Source organism: Melanaphis sacchari, unplaced genomic scaffold, assembly GCF_002803265.2.
Source record: "Melanaphis sacchari strain LSU unplaced genomic scaffold, SCAv2.0 Contig44_pilon_pilon, whole genome shotgun sequence".
Taxonomy (NCBI): Eukaryota; Metazoa; Arthropoda; class Insecta; order Hemiptera; family Aphididae; genus Melanaphis; species Melanaphis sacchari.
In genome coordinates, this window is record NW_020271295.1 from 1557418 (window position 1) to 1572275 (window position 14858).

The window sequence follows — 14858 nt, forward strand, 5'->3', positions numbered from 1 at the left end:
CTAATAGGTGACAATTGTAAAGTTGACGCGTCTCAGGACAAATGTTACTGCAACAATCAAGCAGTTCACATTTCTTATCATCGTTATACAAATTAGTATAACGTGATATTGTTATCTGCTGTAGTGATATTATTTTATTCTGTGGATATATTCTTCAAATCATACAGAATACAGATTACAGGTGTTATACCAAATACATATATAATTGGTATACTTAATAATTTAATATATTATTATTTTAATTATAAATTATAATATTTACATAATATATGGAAAAGTTAGACATTGCAACCAGTAACATGGAAGAGCTTAATATAGCAGATTTGCAACCACATACTGCATTTATAAAGGAACATTAAGAGACACTCAATTACTTGTGGCTCATAAGAACCTAAAAATATTAATAGCGTGCAATGTCGAATTGTGAATAAAACATTCAAAACAAAAATTTAAAATTTCATATAGGGCAGACCATGGCGTGAAATTACAAACGAAAAAGACGTTGCAACTCTTCATGGTAATTTGATTTACTAATTTTAATTTACAGAATATTCTGTTTCACTATACCTAAACTACACAGCAACACTTATAGTTATATTGTATTATGAAATATAATACTTGATTTCAAAGAGTAAAATTAAAACGGAAGATGATAATTTATGTTTTATGCGTTAAGTGCTTTCCGTAGACTGTAGGACAGAATAAAACTATAACATATCTGATTGTCATCGAACCGGTAATTTCCAAAGTAAGAATCAACAGGATTGTCCGTAAAATTAAAAGTCAGGCACAAACAAAATTGGATCTACATGTCCATCGTCAATGGTATGAATTAAAATTTCTTAATTGACGTTTCGTTTTTACTTAATATTCTGTTTAATACAGATAGTAGTAACAGAAGACGAAACTATCTGTAGAGTTTTGTAGTACTCATTTTGGCCATAATATGAATCTTGGTAGATGTAATTTAACACCTGAAGAAAGAGCCATGATTGCAGGTGTGGATTGTAAAATGTGATTAAGGCATGTGTGCAAATATAAATCAACATATTAAACCGTTTTAATTATACTATAAGTTGTACTTTTACACCAACTGTAAAAGCTAAAATAAAAAGTAATCTTTTTTTTCAAATTATGTCTTTTACATTTTGTCAATGATTAATATTCAATAGTCGTTAATTAATAATCTTTAAGTAATAAAAAATTAATTACGTTGTATTTTAGTATTTAATACATTTTTCATAACTTATAACTTAAAAAATAAATTAACTTTTCATAGAGTACTTGTTTAAGTCATTTCTTAATAAGACTGTACAATAGTTTTATTTTTTTTTACATAGCAAAATGTCTTTAAAAAGTGTTCTAAAAAAGAAGTTTAAGATAAAAAATCCAATGTCAACGAAGAAAAAAAATAAACCAAAACTTGTTTCTTACACACCATCTGCAGATACTTATAATAAAATTGATGCAGATAATGATATAAAAGAATGTTCCATAAATGACAAAGAGCAAAATAAAAACACAGTCCCTGAAAAACAATTTAATGGTGAGAATAGTTATGAAAAACATATTAATAATGATGAATCAATAAAGTTATCAACTGTCAATAAGAAAAAACGCAAATCTACAGATCACGATACAAGTCTTGAATGTGTACCTACAAAAAAAAGAGTAACTTTTGCAGCTGATGTAAAAAGTGAAAAAGATGAGAAAAGCAGTGCTGGAAAATTGAAACTAATGAGCTTAAACAAACGGAAAAAATTGAATTATATAAAAAAATTAAAGGCAAAAAAAAAATAAACAAAAGAATGCAAAAAAGTGTGAAGAGAATGCTACTGCTATTAGTACACCTAGACAAGAACGAGCCGTGGAGTATTTAATGCAATGGAAAAATGACCGATCTAATTGGAAGTTCAAAAAAATTTATCAACTTTGGTTGATTAAAAACACTTATGACCCCCTGAAAGCAAGTATTATAATATATATAAATACATTTTATGCGTTTGAAATAAAACTTTTATTATCAAAAAATATATTTTCATTTTTAATGAACCTTTTTTTTTTAAATATAATTTATGAATATAAACGTTGAATACCAAAAAAGAATTAATAACTTTATAATATATGTATATTTTTTTTTTAGGTATCTAAAGAACATTTTGACATTTTAGTGGAATACCTTCAAACTATTGAAGGTAAAAGTCGCAATATAATTCTTCAAAGTGCTAATACAATTGTCTCAGAATTTTCAACGTCTAATGAAGGACAACAGGAATTGAATTTATCACAAGAAATTAAATATCAAAGAGCAAGGACTATTATTCAAATGTTTGAATGATACATTTAATAAAATATATTCTTTAAAATAATTGTAACTAATTTTGTTTTATTAAAATATTTAATAATAAAAATTAAATAAATAGCATGAAAACCATAAACCTAACTGAATTCAATTACCTATAAAAAATTTCATAAGTGTAATACATTATTTTTTTTCGATACTAGTCTCAGTTAACTGTGAAACAAAATGTTTAAGTTTATCTTCGTCTTGTAGTCCAATCATTTTTCCTTGAACTTTGCCATCTTTCATTAAAATTAATTCTGGTACTACTGATACCTAAAAAAAAGTTTATTTAATTTAGAATCATGTTACATTAATTCCAATTTTTTTAAATACATATTTTAAGATGTTTGTATATTTGTATTTATAAGCTATTTTAAAGTATAATTTAGTAAGCAAATTAAAGTATTTTTCAAAATATAACAATACATTCTTTTAGATTCAAAATTTTTTAAATCCAGTTGTAAATTGTTTTAAAAATGTTAAAATAATACTAAAATCATTTGTATTTGATTTTTAAGAGATAATTGAAGACTTTTTTTTGTGTTATAATAATATATAAAATATTGTTATATTCTGTGATTAAATGAATTTCTTGATTAAACAATAAAATTCTTAGATTATTCCCAAAAAAAAATTGTAATATCTTAACTATTAAACAAGAAATAATTAAACCAATCAAATTTAGTTATACTTCATACTAATAAATTATTGATTATTTAATTAACAGTTTACGTTGCAAGAAACTATAAACTTTTTTTTTATTAATAGCCACTAATATTAAAACTATAATAGCTCAACAATTACAAAAGTATGAACTTAACAAGTGTTTAATTCAAATCTCATACAATATAGAATATATTTAAATACTTTGTTAATAAAATGCAAGGTTTACAATATTTCTTTTTTTTTTTATAATGGATTCAAAAAGTCCGATGTCCTAGTTACAAATAATTAAAGATAAGATGTGCAAAATAGGGTGACAAAATGATAATGTAAATAATATTGATCCATTAGAAATAAAAACATTTTTATGAAAAAAAAAAAAATAAGTTTAAATGTTAATAATATTTTTATTAAATAAACAAAATAAATGTAGATTTGGCATAGGAGGAGGCCTACTCCAAAAATATGATAAGAAATGATAATTGTCCTTTTGGATATGTTCCTAAACCTATTAATATTAATAATTCATAATGGATTTTAAACAAATAAGTGTAGCAAATATTAAAATTTAACCCAACTTTTTGAATTTTAAATTGTGTTAGTTACATCTTGATACTTTGACAAGTAAAATTATGAACAAGTTTCATGAAATCATGCTGTAGGTGGATTTAATAGAATCCAATATCTCAAACTTTTGTTTACATGATGTTTCTTTTAATAAAAATTACTCTATTAAAACACACTTCTTCTCCTTAAAAGGTAAAAACTTTTTTATCTCATAGTTTTAAATCATAACAAAACATTATATTTTGATTATTAGAAACCTATAATATTTTTTTTTGTTCTTTGAAAGAAAACATGTTATTAATCAGATAATTAATTGTATAAAAATTGAATATCTAATAAACAGTACAGAATTTTAAACACTGAGAGTCCCAGTGCAAAAGAAAAATAGGGATCCCTTTGAAAATTTAAAAACTTGAAAAGTGGAAAATTTTAATAAATCTATTTTTGGTTTGGATCTTGCTGAGCAGAATGCATCATGACGTAAACGTGCTTTAATCAATTGGTAATGTGAATGAAAAAAAAAAAAATACTAAACAATACAGATTAAAATATATTCACAATAATTTATCACAGATAGAATAGGAACAAATTAAAATCTAGTTTTAAACCAATAACCAAAATTCAATACGTTAAAAAAAAATCTATTTTAGTTTTAAGTATTATCATATCAGATATCCATAATACTGGGGAGCCCCAAATATTTCAAAGCGATGAGGACCTGGTGCAATGTACCATTTGCACTGGCACTGCAAATGAATAGTTTCTAATATGTAAGATTTTAAAGTTTAAACAGGGAGAGTAGGAGATTAAAAAATTACAAGACACCCCTGGGCTGGAACTTTACTTAACAATACCTTTAAATAAATATAAATTACAACTTACTGTAATTACGTCTTGTTTAAGATTCAATTTAAAAGAATATTTTTCTTAATGTTGTTTTGTTTACTGATTAATTTAACTTATGTAAAAATGTTAATATTTTTAAACTAATAAGTTTTTTACAAATAAAATAATCACTCTATTCTGTATAATATAGGACTTACACCATATTCCATGGCAATTTCAGCATTGTCATCAATGTCAACTTTTACAAGATGAATTTTACCATTATGTTCTTCTACTATTTTTTCAATTCGCGGAAGTAACATTTTACATGGTCCACACCATCTAAAAGATTAAAAAAAGACCAGTTTAATAAAATAAAAATAAAGAAGTTACATTAAATCTTTTAAGTTATTTGAATGATATTATTAACATTATAAAATGATAAATTAATTTATAAATTGCAAAAAAATATTGAAATTACAAAATTTATGTAAAGAATATACAGTAAAATTGTTTTCATAATTAATATAATTTTAATATATCAGGTGTAATATAAGTATTTTTTAATATATTATTTGCTGAAGACAAATTATGAATGTAAAAAAGTATGGCAAAAATATACTCTTACTCTTACAAATGACAAAGATGCTGATTAAATTAAATTTAAATATATTTTAAAAAGTCAAACAAATATATTAATATATAAAATAAATATTTACATACGTTGCGAAAAAATCTATTACCACAGGCTCTTTACTTTTTAGTACTTGTGTATTGAAGTCTTCTTGATCTTGAATTTTAATTATTCTGTGCCTAGCTATAATTCATAAAATAAACATCATTACTAATCTTTTAATAATTAAATTTTAGTACTGGTGTAGAAAATATTTCTATCAAAAAAAAAAAAAAAATTATGAGGGAAAAAAACTAAATCTGTAAAGAATATATTATATATAAAAATAATTGTATTAATTTTAATGTCTCATATTTTTACTCCTAAGGAATAAATTCTACTCCAATACCATAATATTACCTGTAGTTATGCTGAAGTTTCTTGAAATGATTTTTGTCAGCGACATATTTTTAGCAATATTTAAAAACATGATTTAAACTTTTAATGTGTAGAATAGAATAATGAGTTACTACTTACTAGTGTTACTATACTAATGAAAACTTAAAAATGCTGTTTCGTAATTTCTGTAATTTAAAACTAAGAATTACCTACCAACTATATGATTGTCGATTGATATAACTATTATACCACATTTAATAATACCAACCATGTATAAGTATTGAATAAGTTAATAACTATTTATTTTTTAATTTTTTAATAGTATCAATGTATTAATTGTATCATTATTGTGCTTATCATATATATACAGTATCACTAATTTTTTTCATTTTAATAACTACAATATAAAAATGATCTCAGTCAGCTGTTTTGAAAAATTATTTTTTTTTTATCATAATTCATAAAATAATATAATATGTAAGACTAGTAAGACTATAGTTTTTAGTTTACTCTATAGTCTGTATAAAATTGTATGCATTGTTACGCAACAATAAATAAAGTAATGAAGTATCTTCAGCAATCATATTGCGTAAAAAACTTGTTTATCAATCCAATGTATTTTAATTATAAAATTAAAATTATTCTTAATTTCTTTAAAATCATCTATTTATTTTTTATTATCTTATAAATATGAAAACTGAGCGTATACGACTATACGTTATGCCCATTCTTTTCTGAATATTATTCATGAAAGTAAATAATATGTAATAAAAATTATAATATCCTAAAACAAGCCACAAGGTATTAATAATACTTAACAGCGAAATCTTGTTTTTTATTAATACACCTAGGTGTTTATAATTATATGATTTTTACTGCTTTTTAAATTTCTAACATTTCTATAAATATATAGTTCAAGTTCAGTGTATACCAATTTCCTAGGCCCTAAGTTAAGGTATTAAAATTAAAACCATAGAGTAAGATAGGTAGGTAATGTTGTATGAAGAAATAGGACCCGTCGGACCCGAGTCATTGAGATCCAAACCATACGCCATGGTAATAATATAAATCTATTTTTTATAGTTGTTTTGGGATTAATTTGTCATCTCTATTTTTTTGATCAAAATATTTCACTGGTTAACTGATATATTAGAATTGGTAAATAAAAATTATCATAGGTATCACGATATAATAATATACCAGTATAATAATATTTAAAACAGATCAGATCTCTTAAAAAAAGATTTTAATTTTAATTAAACATCAATTTAGTTCATACCAAAACCAAAGTTAAAATTATAAATCTACATTTTTACGGTTATTTTTTATTTTTTCTTATATATATAGTTATCATTAATAATACAATTGTTAACATTTGATGAAATACATATAGACTGGAATAATTACTTAGGTACATGAAGTATATGCAATGGCTATCGAAAAAAAATCTCAAGGAAAAATAGGTGGACCAGGGTTAACTGTAGAGTTCGATGAAATTTTATTTTTGAAAAGAATTAATCATATTAGGAGAATACTTACTGAACAGTAGATATTTGGAAGAATATTTTTGAGTTATGATGTATAATTATATTTTTAATACTAATAAGGCCAATAAGGGTACAGATAATAGTATAATAGTTTGTAAAAGAATAAAAGAATCATGTCCAATAGAATGTATCTAGTCCAATAAGCATAGTATTTACTCGTGTGTAGTTTGTATATTTCATCACCAAATTCTAAATACTAATGTCTAATGTGTTCTACACATATTAGACAAATGAGCTTAGATGAATATTATACTAGAGATTTTTAGGTAATACCTGCAGGATATATGAGAACTTTCAAAAAATACTACAAGCACAATGCCAGTATAAACGAACTATGTTTTTGTCTTCTAATAGTAGATAAAAAAAATGTTTTAGTCAATTAAAATATAAGTTGAGTATACGCCGTGTTATGAATTTTATGCATTTAAAAATGCCGCCATAATAAATGAAACTAGATGTCTCAAATTGATTGTGACCAAAATGTCGGTGGATCTAAATGACTAGGGACCTGAATGACTCAGATCTGGTAAAAATACTAATCAGAATATTTATCTTGTATGTATCTAAATGACGTGGGAACAATTTGTATACCTAGAGTAATTTGACTACTGCCTTTTGTTCTATGAAATATAATTTGGTTTAACCTAACCTAACCATAGTCATCGTGTATGATAAAATAATACTGTTTACTAACAAATTCACTAAAGTTCTTCTAATTAACTGTATAACAATACATGATAATAGTCTTATAATGTTTTTTACCTCTTTTATTTTTTTATTTTTTTTTGAATAAATACAATAAAAATATTAAATACTATTTTCAATCTAATTTATAATGTTGTACTTAGAAGATTATCTCGAAAGTAAGTTTAATGTTTACAATTATCAATTATAAACACTTATTTATGTTATATATTTTTTTAAGATATCGAGCACTTGCCACAAGAGATGAGAAACCGCTTTACAAAAATGAGAGAAATGGACTTACAAGTAGAAAGTATGTATTCTACTGAAATCTGTAATATTATTATAGTTTTTTTTTTTTTTGTGTTTTTGATTTATGTAAAATTATCAAATTTCATGACAATAATGTTAGGTAGGTAAGTTAATAAGTGTTTCAACATATAAGTTTATGACTATAGCTAAAAACTAAATTTATTTTTTGTATAAAATGTAGTCAAGAAATATTTTAAAACTATTATAATTGTTTAATGAGGAATTATTAGTTTCTTAAAAATAAATAATTAACAAAACTGCCAATAAATATCAATGATACAATCAATTCAATAAACATTTTTTTATTTTTAGATTTAAATTTCACTTGAATGAACTTTTATTATGTTTTTCTTAATATTAAATTTTAATTATATAAATTGTATTCAATTAAATTTAAAAAAAATATATAACCAACAAAAATTTATTTAAATGTATTTTAGATTCTATGGATTGCATAAAAAAAAATGTGGATACTTTGTTTTTAAAAGCAGACAATATGAATCCAGAAGAATTGGAAACTAATTTTAAAGCAATCATGAAAGAAGGAGAAAAATCTGTAGAACAGTCTGGTAAATACTTGGTATTTTTGTTAAATTTTAATCTGACATTTATTTATTTTAGAGGAAAAAGTTCAATTAGCTAACCACATGCATGAACTTATGTCAAAATATTTGAGACGATTAGATCATGAGTTACACAAATTTAAAATGGAACTAGAAGCTGATAATAGTGGTATCACTGGACTAATTGAAAAAAGTAAATTTTATTTTTATAAAAGTTACATTTGGTACAATATTTAATTTATTGTATTTTAACTTTTTTTTTTTTTGATTTCAGGAAGTTTGGATTCAGAACAAAGTAATATTAGTATTCCAAATCAAAAAGAAAATAAGTATCAATTGAATAGGTGTCTTTTTAATGGTATGTACCTTAAACATTAAGTTTAGTCAGTTATGATTTGTAGTACTGTATCAAGAAATAGTAGCTTCCCTGGCTTTGAACAACATTTTCTCCCTGATCTTCCAATTTGTTTTTTCTACTACTATAAAAAACTAACTATTTAAAAAAAAAATTCTCCGTCAACTGTAGTATATTATGTCTATCATTCTTTTTTTATGAAGTATAAAAATGGTCACATCATTATGATTTATTGAAAATTTACTTTTCGTACTGTGAATTGTGTTAAAATAATAGTTGTATTCTTTACTTCTTTAGACTTTAATCTTCTTGATTGACAAGATGGATGTAAATCATAACTTTTGTTTCATAAACACATTACACAAATTGTTTTAAATAATTTAATTTTTTGTCCATGTGTTATCAATGTAATAGAATATGTCAATATTTATATTAACATACGTAGCAGTTAGCACAAGAAATACATAGATCATTGTATTAATATAATATCAATATATTTTATTTATAATTATAAATATCACTTGGTAATACTGAGTTAGTATTCTTTTATTCCCTTCGTGTCCCCATACTGTCAATCACTCTTAAATGTGTTGCATTAACGCTAAAAAAATTGTTGACAGGTTTTTTTTTTGTTATCATAACTAAATTTTGACTACCACACGTTGATAATGTGCTCTTGGATTAATAGTATTATAATATTATAATAGTATAATTAATTTTGTTATGTGATCCCTAATGAGTATTAAAATGTTTATATTTTTTTTGTTTTAGTAACTATGAGTTACATTTTTAAAAAGATTAAAAGAATTACATTAAATACTAACATAGTCTTTGTTGTATCAGATAAACAAGAACCATTAAATCATGTTAGTACTTCCAAACAAAAATCAACATCAATAGCTTCAAATTCTACTAGTAGTGATGTAGCATCACCTTCACGCCGTGATACAAGTCCTGCAAACTCTCGAATGGTACCATCTTCATTATCATACACATTGGGACATATGGGAGCTGGAAGTCCTGCAATTGCAGCAGCTGCATCCCAAGCTATTGTTGCTACTCAACAAGTAATTTACTATGCGTTTAATATTAATAATTTAAGCATAATTATATCAGGTCATATGAACAATGAGTAAACATTTAATGAATGAATCAATAGTGAATAGTAATTTAATAATCCCTGGTATCTTAAACATAATTTAGTGAACCATAATTTGTCCATTCAATTTTATTGGACCATTAAATAAATCAATTTTCATAATACCTAATTTTATAGTTTTTTAAATAAAAATAGTTAATGCTATTTAAGGCTTCTTATTGTTGTATTTATTATTATTAATTAAAAATAGGAAGTTATATATATTTCAATAATAATTATTAGTGATTTTAAAACGACAAAATTATAATTTACTTTTAAATAATTATTGGTCCACCTTTCCAATTTAGAAACAACCTATTTTATTATTTTGTTTAATCATGTTATATTTTAAATTAAGAAACTGATACATTTTTTTTTCTCCATATTACATTAAGATTATTTAAATTTACATTTATCTTGTTTATAATCTTAAATATTAATAATTAAATTGTGTTATTTTCAGTTGTCTCAAGGTCGTAGAACAGCTAGTTTAAAAGCATCTCTAGAAGCAATTAATTCTGGAGCTAACTTGACAGGTCAAATGAGCTCTACTTCAGGTGTTCTACCATCGGAATTGCCTATTAGTAAAGAATTAGCAGGTGTTGCACATTTAGTCAATCCTAATATGGATGGAACTAGGAAACATAGAAGGTAAATTGTATGCAAAACCAAGTGATAATATTGTAGTTTTAATCAATTTTTTTGGAAAATCCATTGTAGGCGAGGAGGTACTCAAAATTCACAGTTGTCCACTGAAGAAGATATGGATGAACCAATTGATCCCAATGAACCTCGTTATTGTATATGCAATCAAGTTGCCTATGGTACAATGGTTGCTTGTGATAACAAAGGGGTAATTATGAAAAAAATATTATATCAATTATCAATAGTCAATAAATTAGATTATTAATGAATGATTTAGAAGATTTAAACAAAGATTAGAACAAAATCTGTTTGGCTCAAACTGACCTTTCCCTTTTTGCCTAGACTAGTAAAGATCACTTTAATATTAAATTGGTTTTATAACATCGATTATTTCATTCAATTAAATAATGTACATTATCTACAATAATATTTTAATACCATTTAAATTTAAAAATGTGTATAATAAACTAACTCGAACCAAAAAATTTATGAGAATTGAAAATATGTTTCCTTATGGTGTTTCCTGGACAATGCTGCATAATGCCAAATATGACTATAAATAATTTATGTACATTATAAACTAATAAAATTACATAAAAATAAATGTTTTTATTAAATCAACTATTGCCAGTTGTCATTTAAATTAGTGATGGGCATAATCAAGATATCTTGATTGTTTTTCATAATCGAAATATTTCAATTATGAGTAAAATAATCGAGTAATTTCTGATATGAGTAACGTAATCGAATTTTGAAATATTTTGAATTATTATCTGGTAATTGATTATTTAGTAGGTATATTTTAAATCTGAAAAATGGTTTATATATGACATTACAATTTTCAATGTAGTACATATTTAATATTTATGATTATATGTATTTATTACCTTCATAATTAAGCATTTACAGTATTTTAAACCAACACATTTATTTAAAATTTAGATAATAATTATTAAATAAAAAAATAAAAACTTGTCTTTTATTTAAAGCACCTATTAATAATGCATTATCATGGTTATATAATGGTTATTACTTATTAGTTATTACTTATTACCTACTTATTGTTATTCCTAAATTATAGTCTAATTTTTAATTACTATTATACCAGTAAATAAAAAAAAGCAATATTTAACTAATAATTATTTACTATAAGTTTATTCATATTTCGAGAGATTTTTTCGATTATCTCGATAAGTAATAATAGTTGATTATTCTTAACATACGAAAAAACGATTTTAATTTCAAGTGATTTTTCTAAAGATTCTCTCGATTATGAAAATGTCTCGATTACTAATCATTTGATTATGCCCATCACTTATTTAAATATTAAATTGATCTTATCTAGTTTAGGTGACATATGTTATACCCAAACATACAGATAATTATATCTGTTATTATTCAAGTTAATACTAATTATAAGAAATATTGTGAAAACTATACCTATTAATTAGATAAAATATTTCTTTGAAATTATTTTAATTCGTAAAATTCTATGATACAACAATAGTTATTTTCATTACAAAAATGTTTTATTTAAGTAGTTATTTAAACCAAAAACAGTTTATCTTACTTTAAAGCTTAATCATTTTTTATGCCTGTCAATAATTATTGAAAATCTGTCCATACATTACATAAGAAATTTAAAGGGCTGTGGATAACTTAAATATTTAATTCGAATTTTAGTTAACTCAAAAATAATAAATATATGTCTCATCATTATATTTCATGTAATATTTGTTAATTTAAACTGTTATTATTTTGCAGTGTCCATATGAATGGTATCATTGTGAATGTGTTGGTATAACAGATCCACCAAAAGGCAAATGGTATTGCCCTCAATGTATTACAACAATGAAGAGTCGTAGATCACGAAAAACCACATGAACGGTTATACATTTATTTATAATCACTCATGTGTACTTATTTATATATATTTTTAACTTGATATTATTGAATCCAATATTTTTTATAAAAAAAAATAAAAGAATAGTGAACGATTACTAGATGTAAATTTATAAAACATTCTTAAGGACTTTTCTTGTTTGTTTTATTAATATATTATGAATAAATTAAAAAAATTATACAAATTTATATATATATAATACTTCTTGCAGTTTTTTCTGGAATTAGAAAAAAAATAATCTTAGTAAAAAATACTCTATTGTAATTTTTATATAATTTATTTTAATTTAGATAGCTTGTATCATTTAAATTTGAATGGAATTAATCAGTTGATCTTCAGAATTTTTATCGTATGTATTGTATAGATGCATGTGTAGGTAATGATTAATATGATAGCATATCTTCTTGAACCGCTGTCAGCTTTGTATGAAATACAGCCATGCTAACATAAGTTATCTATTATGGCTGCATAAAATTAATTTGCATTGTAAAAAATAAAATGCATACAATGCTAATGTTGTATCTATAATAAATTATAATTCATTTTCCAAAATCAACTGAATCTCTGTTTTAGAGATAAAAAGATTTGACTTAAATTGATGAAATGATTATTTATAATAATAATTTTAATCTCCATATTTATAAATGTTCATAAATTATTAAAATATTAATTTATGTATAAATCATTACATTATATTAATAAATAAAAAAATATTATAAACAAGGAACACACTATTGATTTTTTCTTTAAATTGTTAACTTGAAAAAAAATCTGTAAATGTTTTGTTCTATCAACTAACCTAAACATTGATACTAACACAACAAATCTTAACCTAATAAAAAACTGATGGTATTATTATTAGGTATGTATATTATTATTTATAATAAATTATAAATATAGCATAAAATTATAAACACAAATTAATTTTTAAAATATTTAGATTTATTTTAAATTGGTTTAAGTTATTTATAATTTTTACTATTAATTTATTCATACTGTACAATGTACATTAGTACTTATGTTAGCTTAAGCTTATATAAGTTACTATCTACTAGTATTATAAAAATTATTTTTGTGATTTGTTAATCATAAAAATTAATTAAAAATATTATTTATAAAAATAGTATTACTATAGAAAAATAAATAGCTGAACACTGATAATAGAATATACTATTCACAAGGATGCTAAGCTCAAAACATTTTTATAAATGGCATACATATGAAAAGAAAGTCTATGTATGCATAATATTTATTATTGACATCTTCTAGAAAATTAAAATTTAAGACTGTTTTATACATGTATATATAACAAGGGTGGCCAGCAAGAAGAGACTAACAAGCGGCTTAATATATTAATAAATATGGAAGAGCTAAAATGAAAACATAATTCATATTAATATATATATATATCTATAGATGATTTTCATAAATTAGTTAATTAGATATCAATTGAAATAAAATGTGTAAAATATGAAACAATATAAAATATAAATTAATAATTTAAAATTAAAATAAATACATATTTAAATATTATATCAAAAACACTATATTTTTTTTGTAAATTTTTTTTATAAATTGAAATTTAATAAAATAATATACTTCTTCAAATATATAAATTCATATAAAATAAAATTTTTTTTTTGTAATAATTTTTTATCTTACGATAAAATGCAAGCCATATAAGTCTGACAAGAGCTGCATACACAATATACTAAAAGTAGTTAAATTAACTATGTAAAGCATAAATAGGTAATAATATTACTTCAATTTATATAATAATAAATCACTTTTTAAAGCCTTAACTGAAACTTATGAATTTTAATAATATTTTATAAAATCCGAAAAAGATATTGTCAATAGAATAAATGTAGAGTAGCATAAACTTTATTTAAAATAAAAAAATTATTAACCTAATTTAAATTTATTAATATTAAGTGGACATAAAAATAATAAAATCAACATCAAACAATTTAATATACTTAACGTATTACTTTTTTTTTATTACCTTATTTTTTTAATTAATAAATAAAGCCTATTTATTTAAATTAATAAATACAGCATATTTATTTAAATTAATACATTTTTTCTTATTTTTACATAAAAAATGTATATTCATACTTGTTTTCATAATTTAATGGCACTAAGTGAATAAAAAATCAGTTATTTATTAGCACATAAATTAGAAATTAGAGTGAAATATAAAACCAAATTTATGCTTTTTGGAATATTTTAAAAGTATTAATTTATTTAAATACATATGTGATAAAATTAAATCTGAGAAAATATTTCAATATAAGATT

General features: G+C 22.8%; 3 protein-coding genes across 3 annotated transcripts; 2 read left to right on the forward strand and 1 right to left on the reverse strand.

The window, feature by feature from the left end:
* The first annotated feature begins 1226 nt into the window (after positions 1-1226).
* Positions 1227-2364, forward strand: LOC112597997 (uncharacterized protein C7orf50 homolog). Its single transcript, XM_025344289.1, is given in 3 exon segments — positions 1227-1788; positions 1790-1966; positions 2144-2364. Coding segments are annotated over 3 exon segments (816 nt in total). The 5' UTR covers positions 1227-1344; the 3' UTR covers positions 2339-2364.
* A 40-nt stretch (positions 2365-2404) lies between these two features.
* On the reverse strand, positions 2405-5700 carry LOC112597983 (thioredoxin C-1). Its single transcript, XM_025344268.1, has 4 exons — positions 5433-5700; positions 5123-5216; positions 4618-4741; positions 2405-2617 (listed from the first exon to the last, which is right to left on the reverse strand). The coding sequence occupies exons 1-4, from the start codon at positions 5500-5502 to the stop codon at positions 2486-2488; spliced, it is 420 nt and encodes a 139-aa protein (XP_025200053.1). The 5' UTR covers positions 5503-5700; the 3' UTR covers positions 2405-2485.
* A 1947-nt stretch (positions 5701-7647) lies between these two features.
* Positions 7648-12539, forward strand: LOC112597946 (inhibitor of growth protein 3-like). The gene is made up of 9 exons (XM_025344204.1): positions 7648-7821; positions 7884-7955; positions 8395-8523; positions 8576-8710; positions 8792-8875; positions 9716-9939; positions 10474-10661; positions 10731-10863; positions 12420-12539. The coding sequence occupies exons 1-9, from the start codon at positions 7794-7796 to the stop codon at positions 12537-12539; spliced, it is 1113 nt and encodes a 370-aa protein (XP_025199989.1). The 5' UTR covers positions 7648-7793.
* The last annotated feature ends 2319 nt before the right edge of the window (positions 12540-14858 follow it).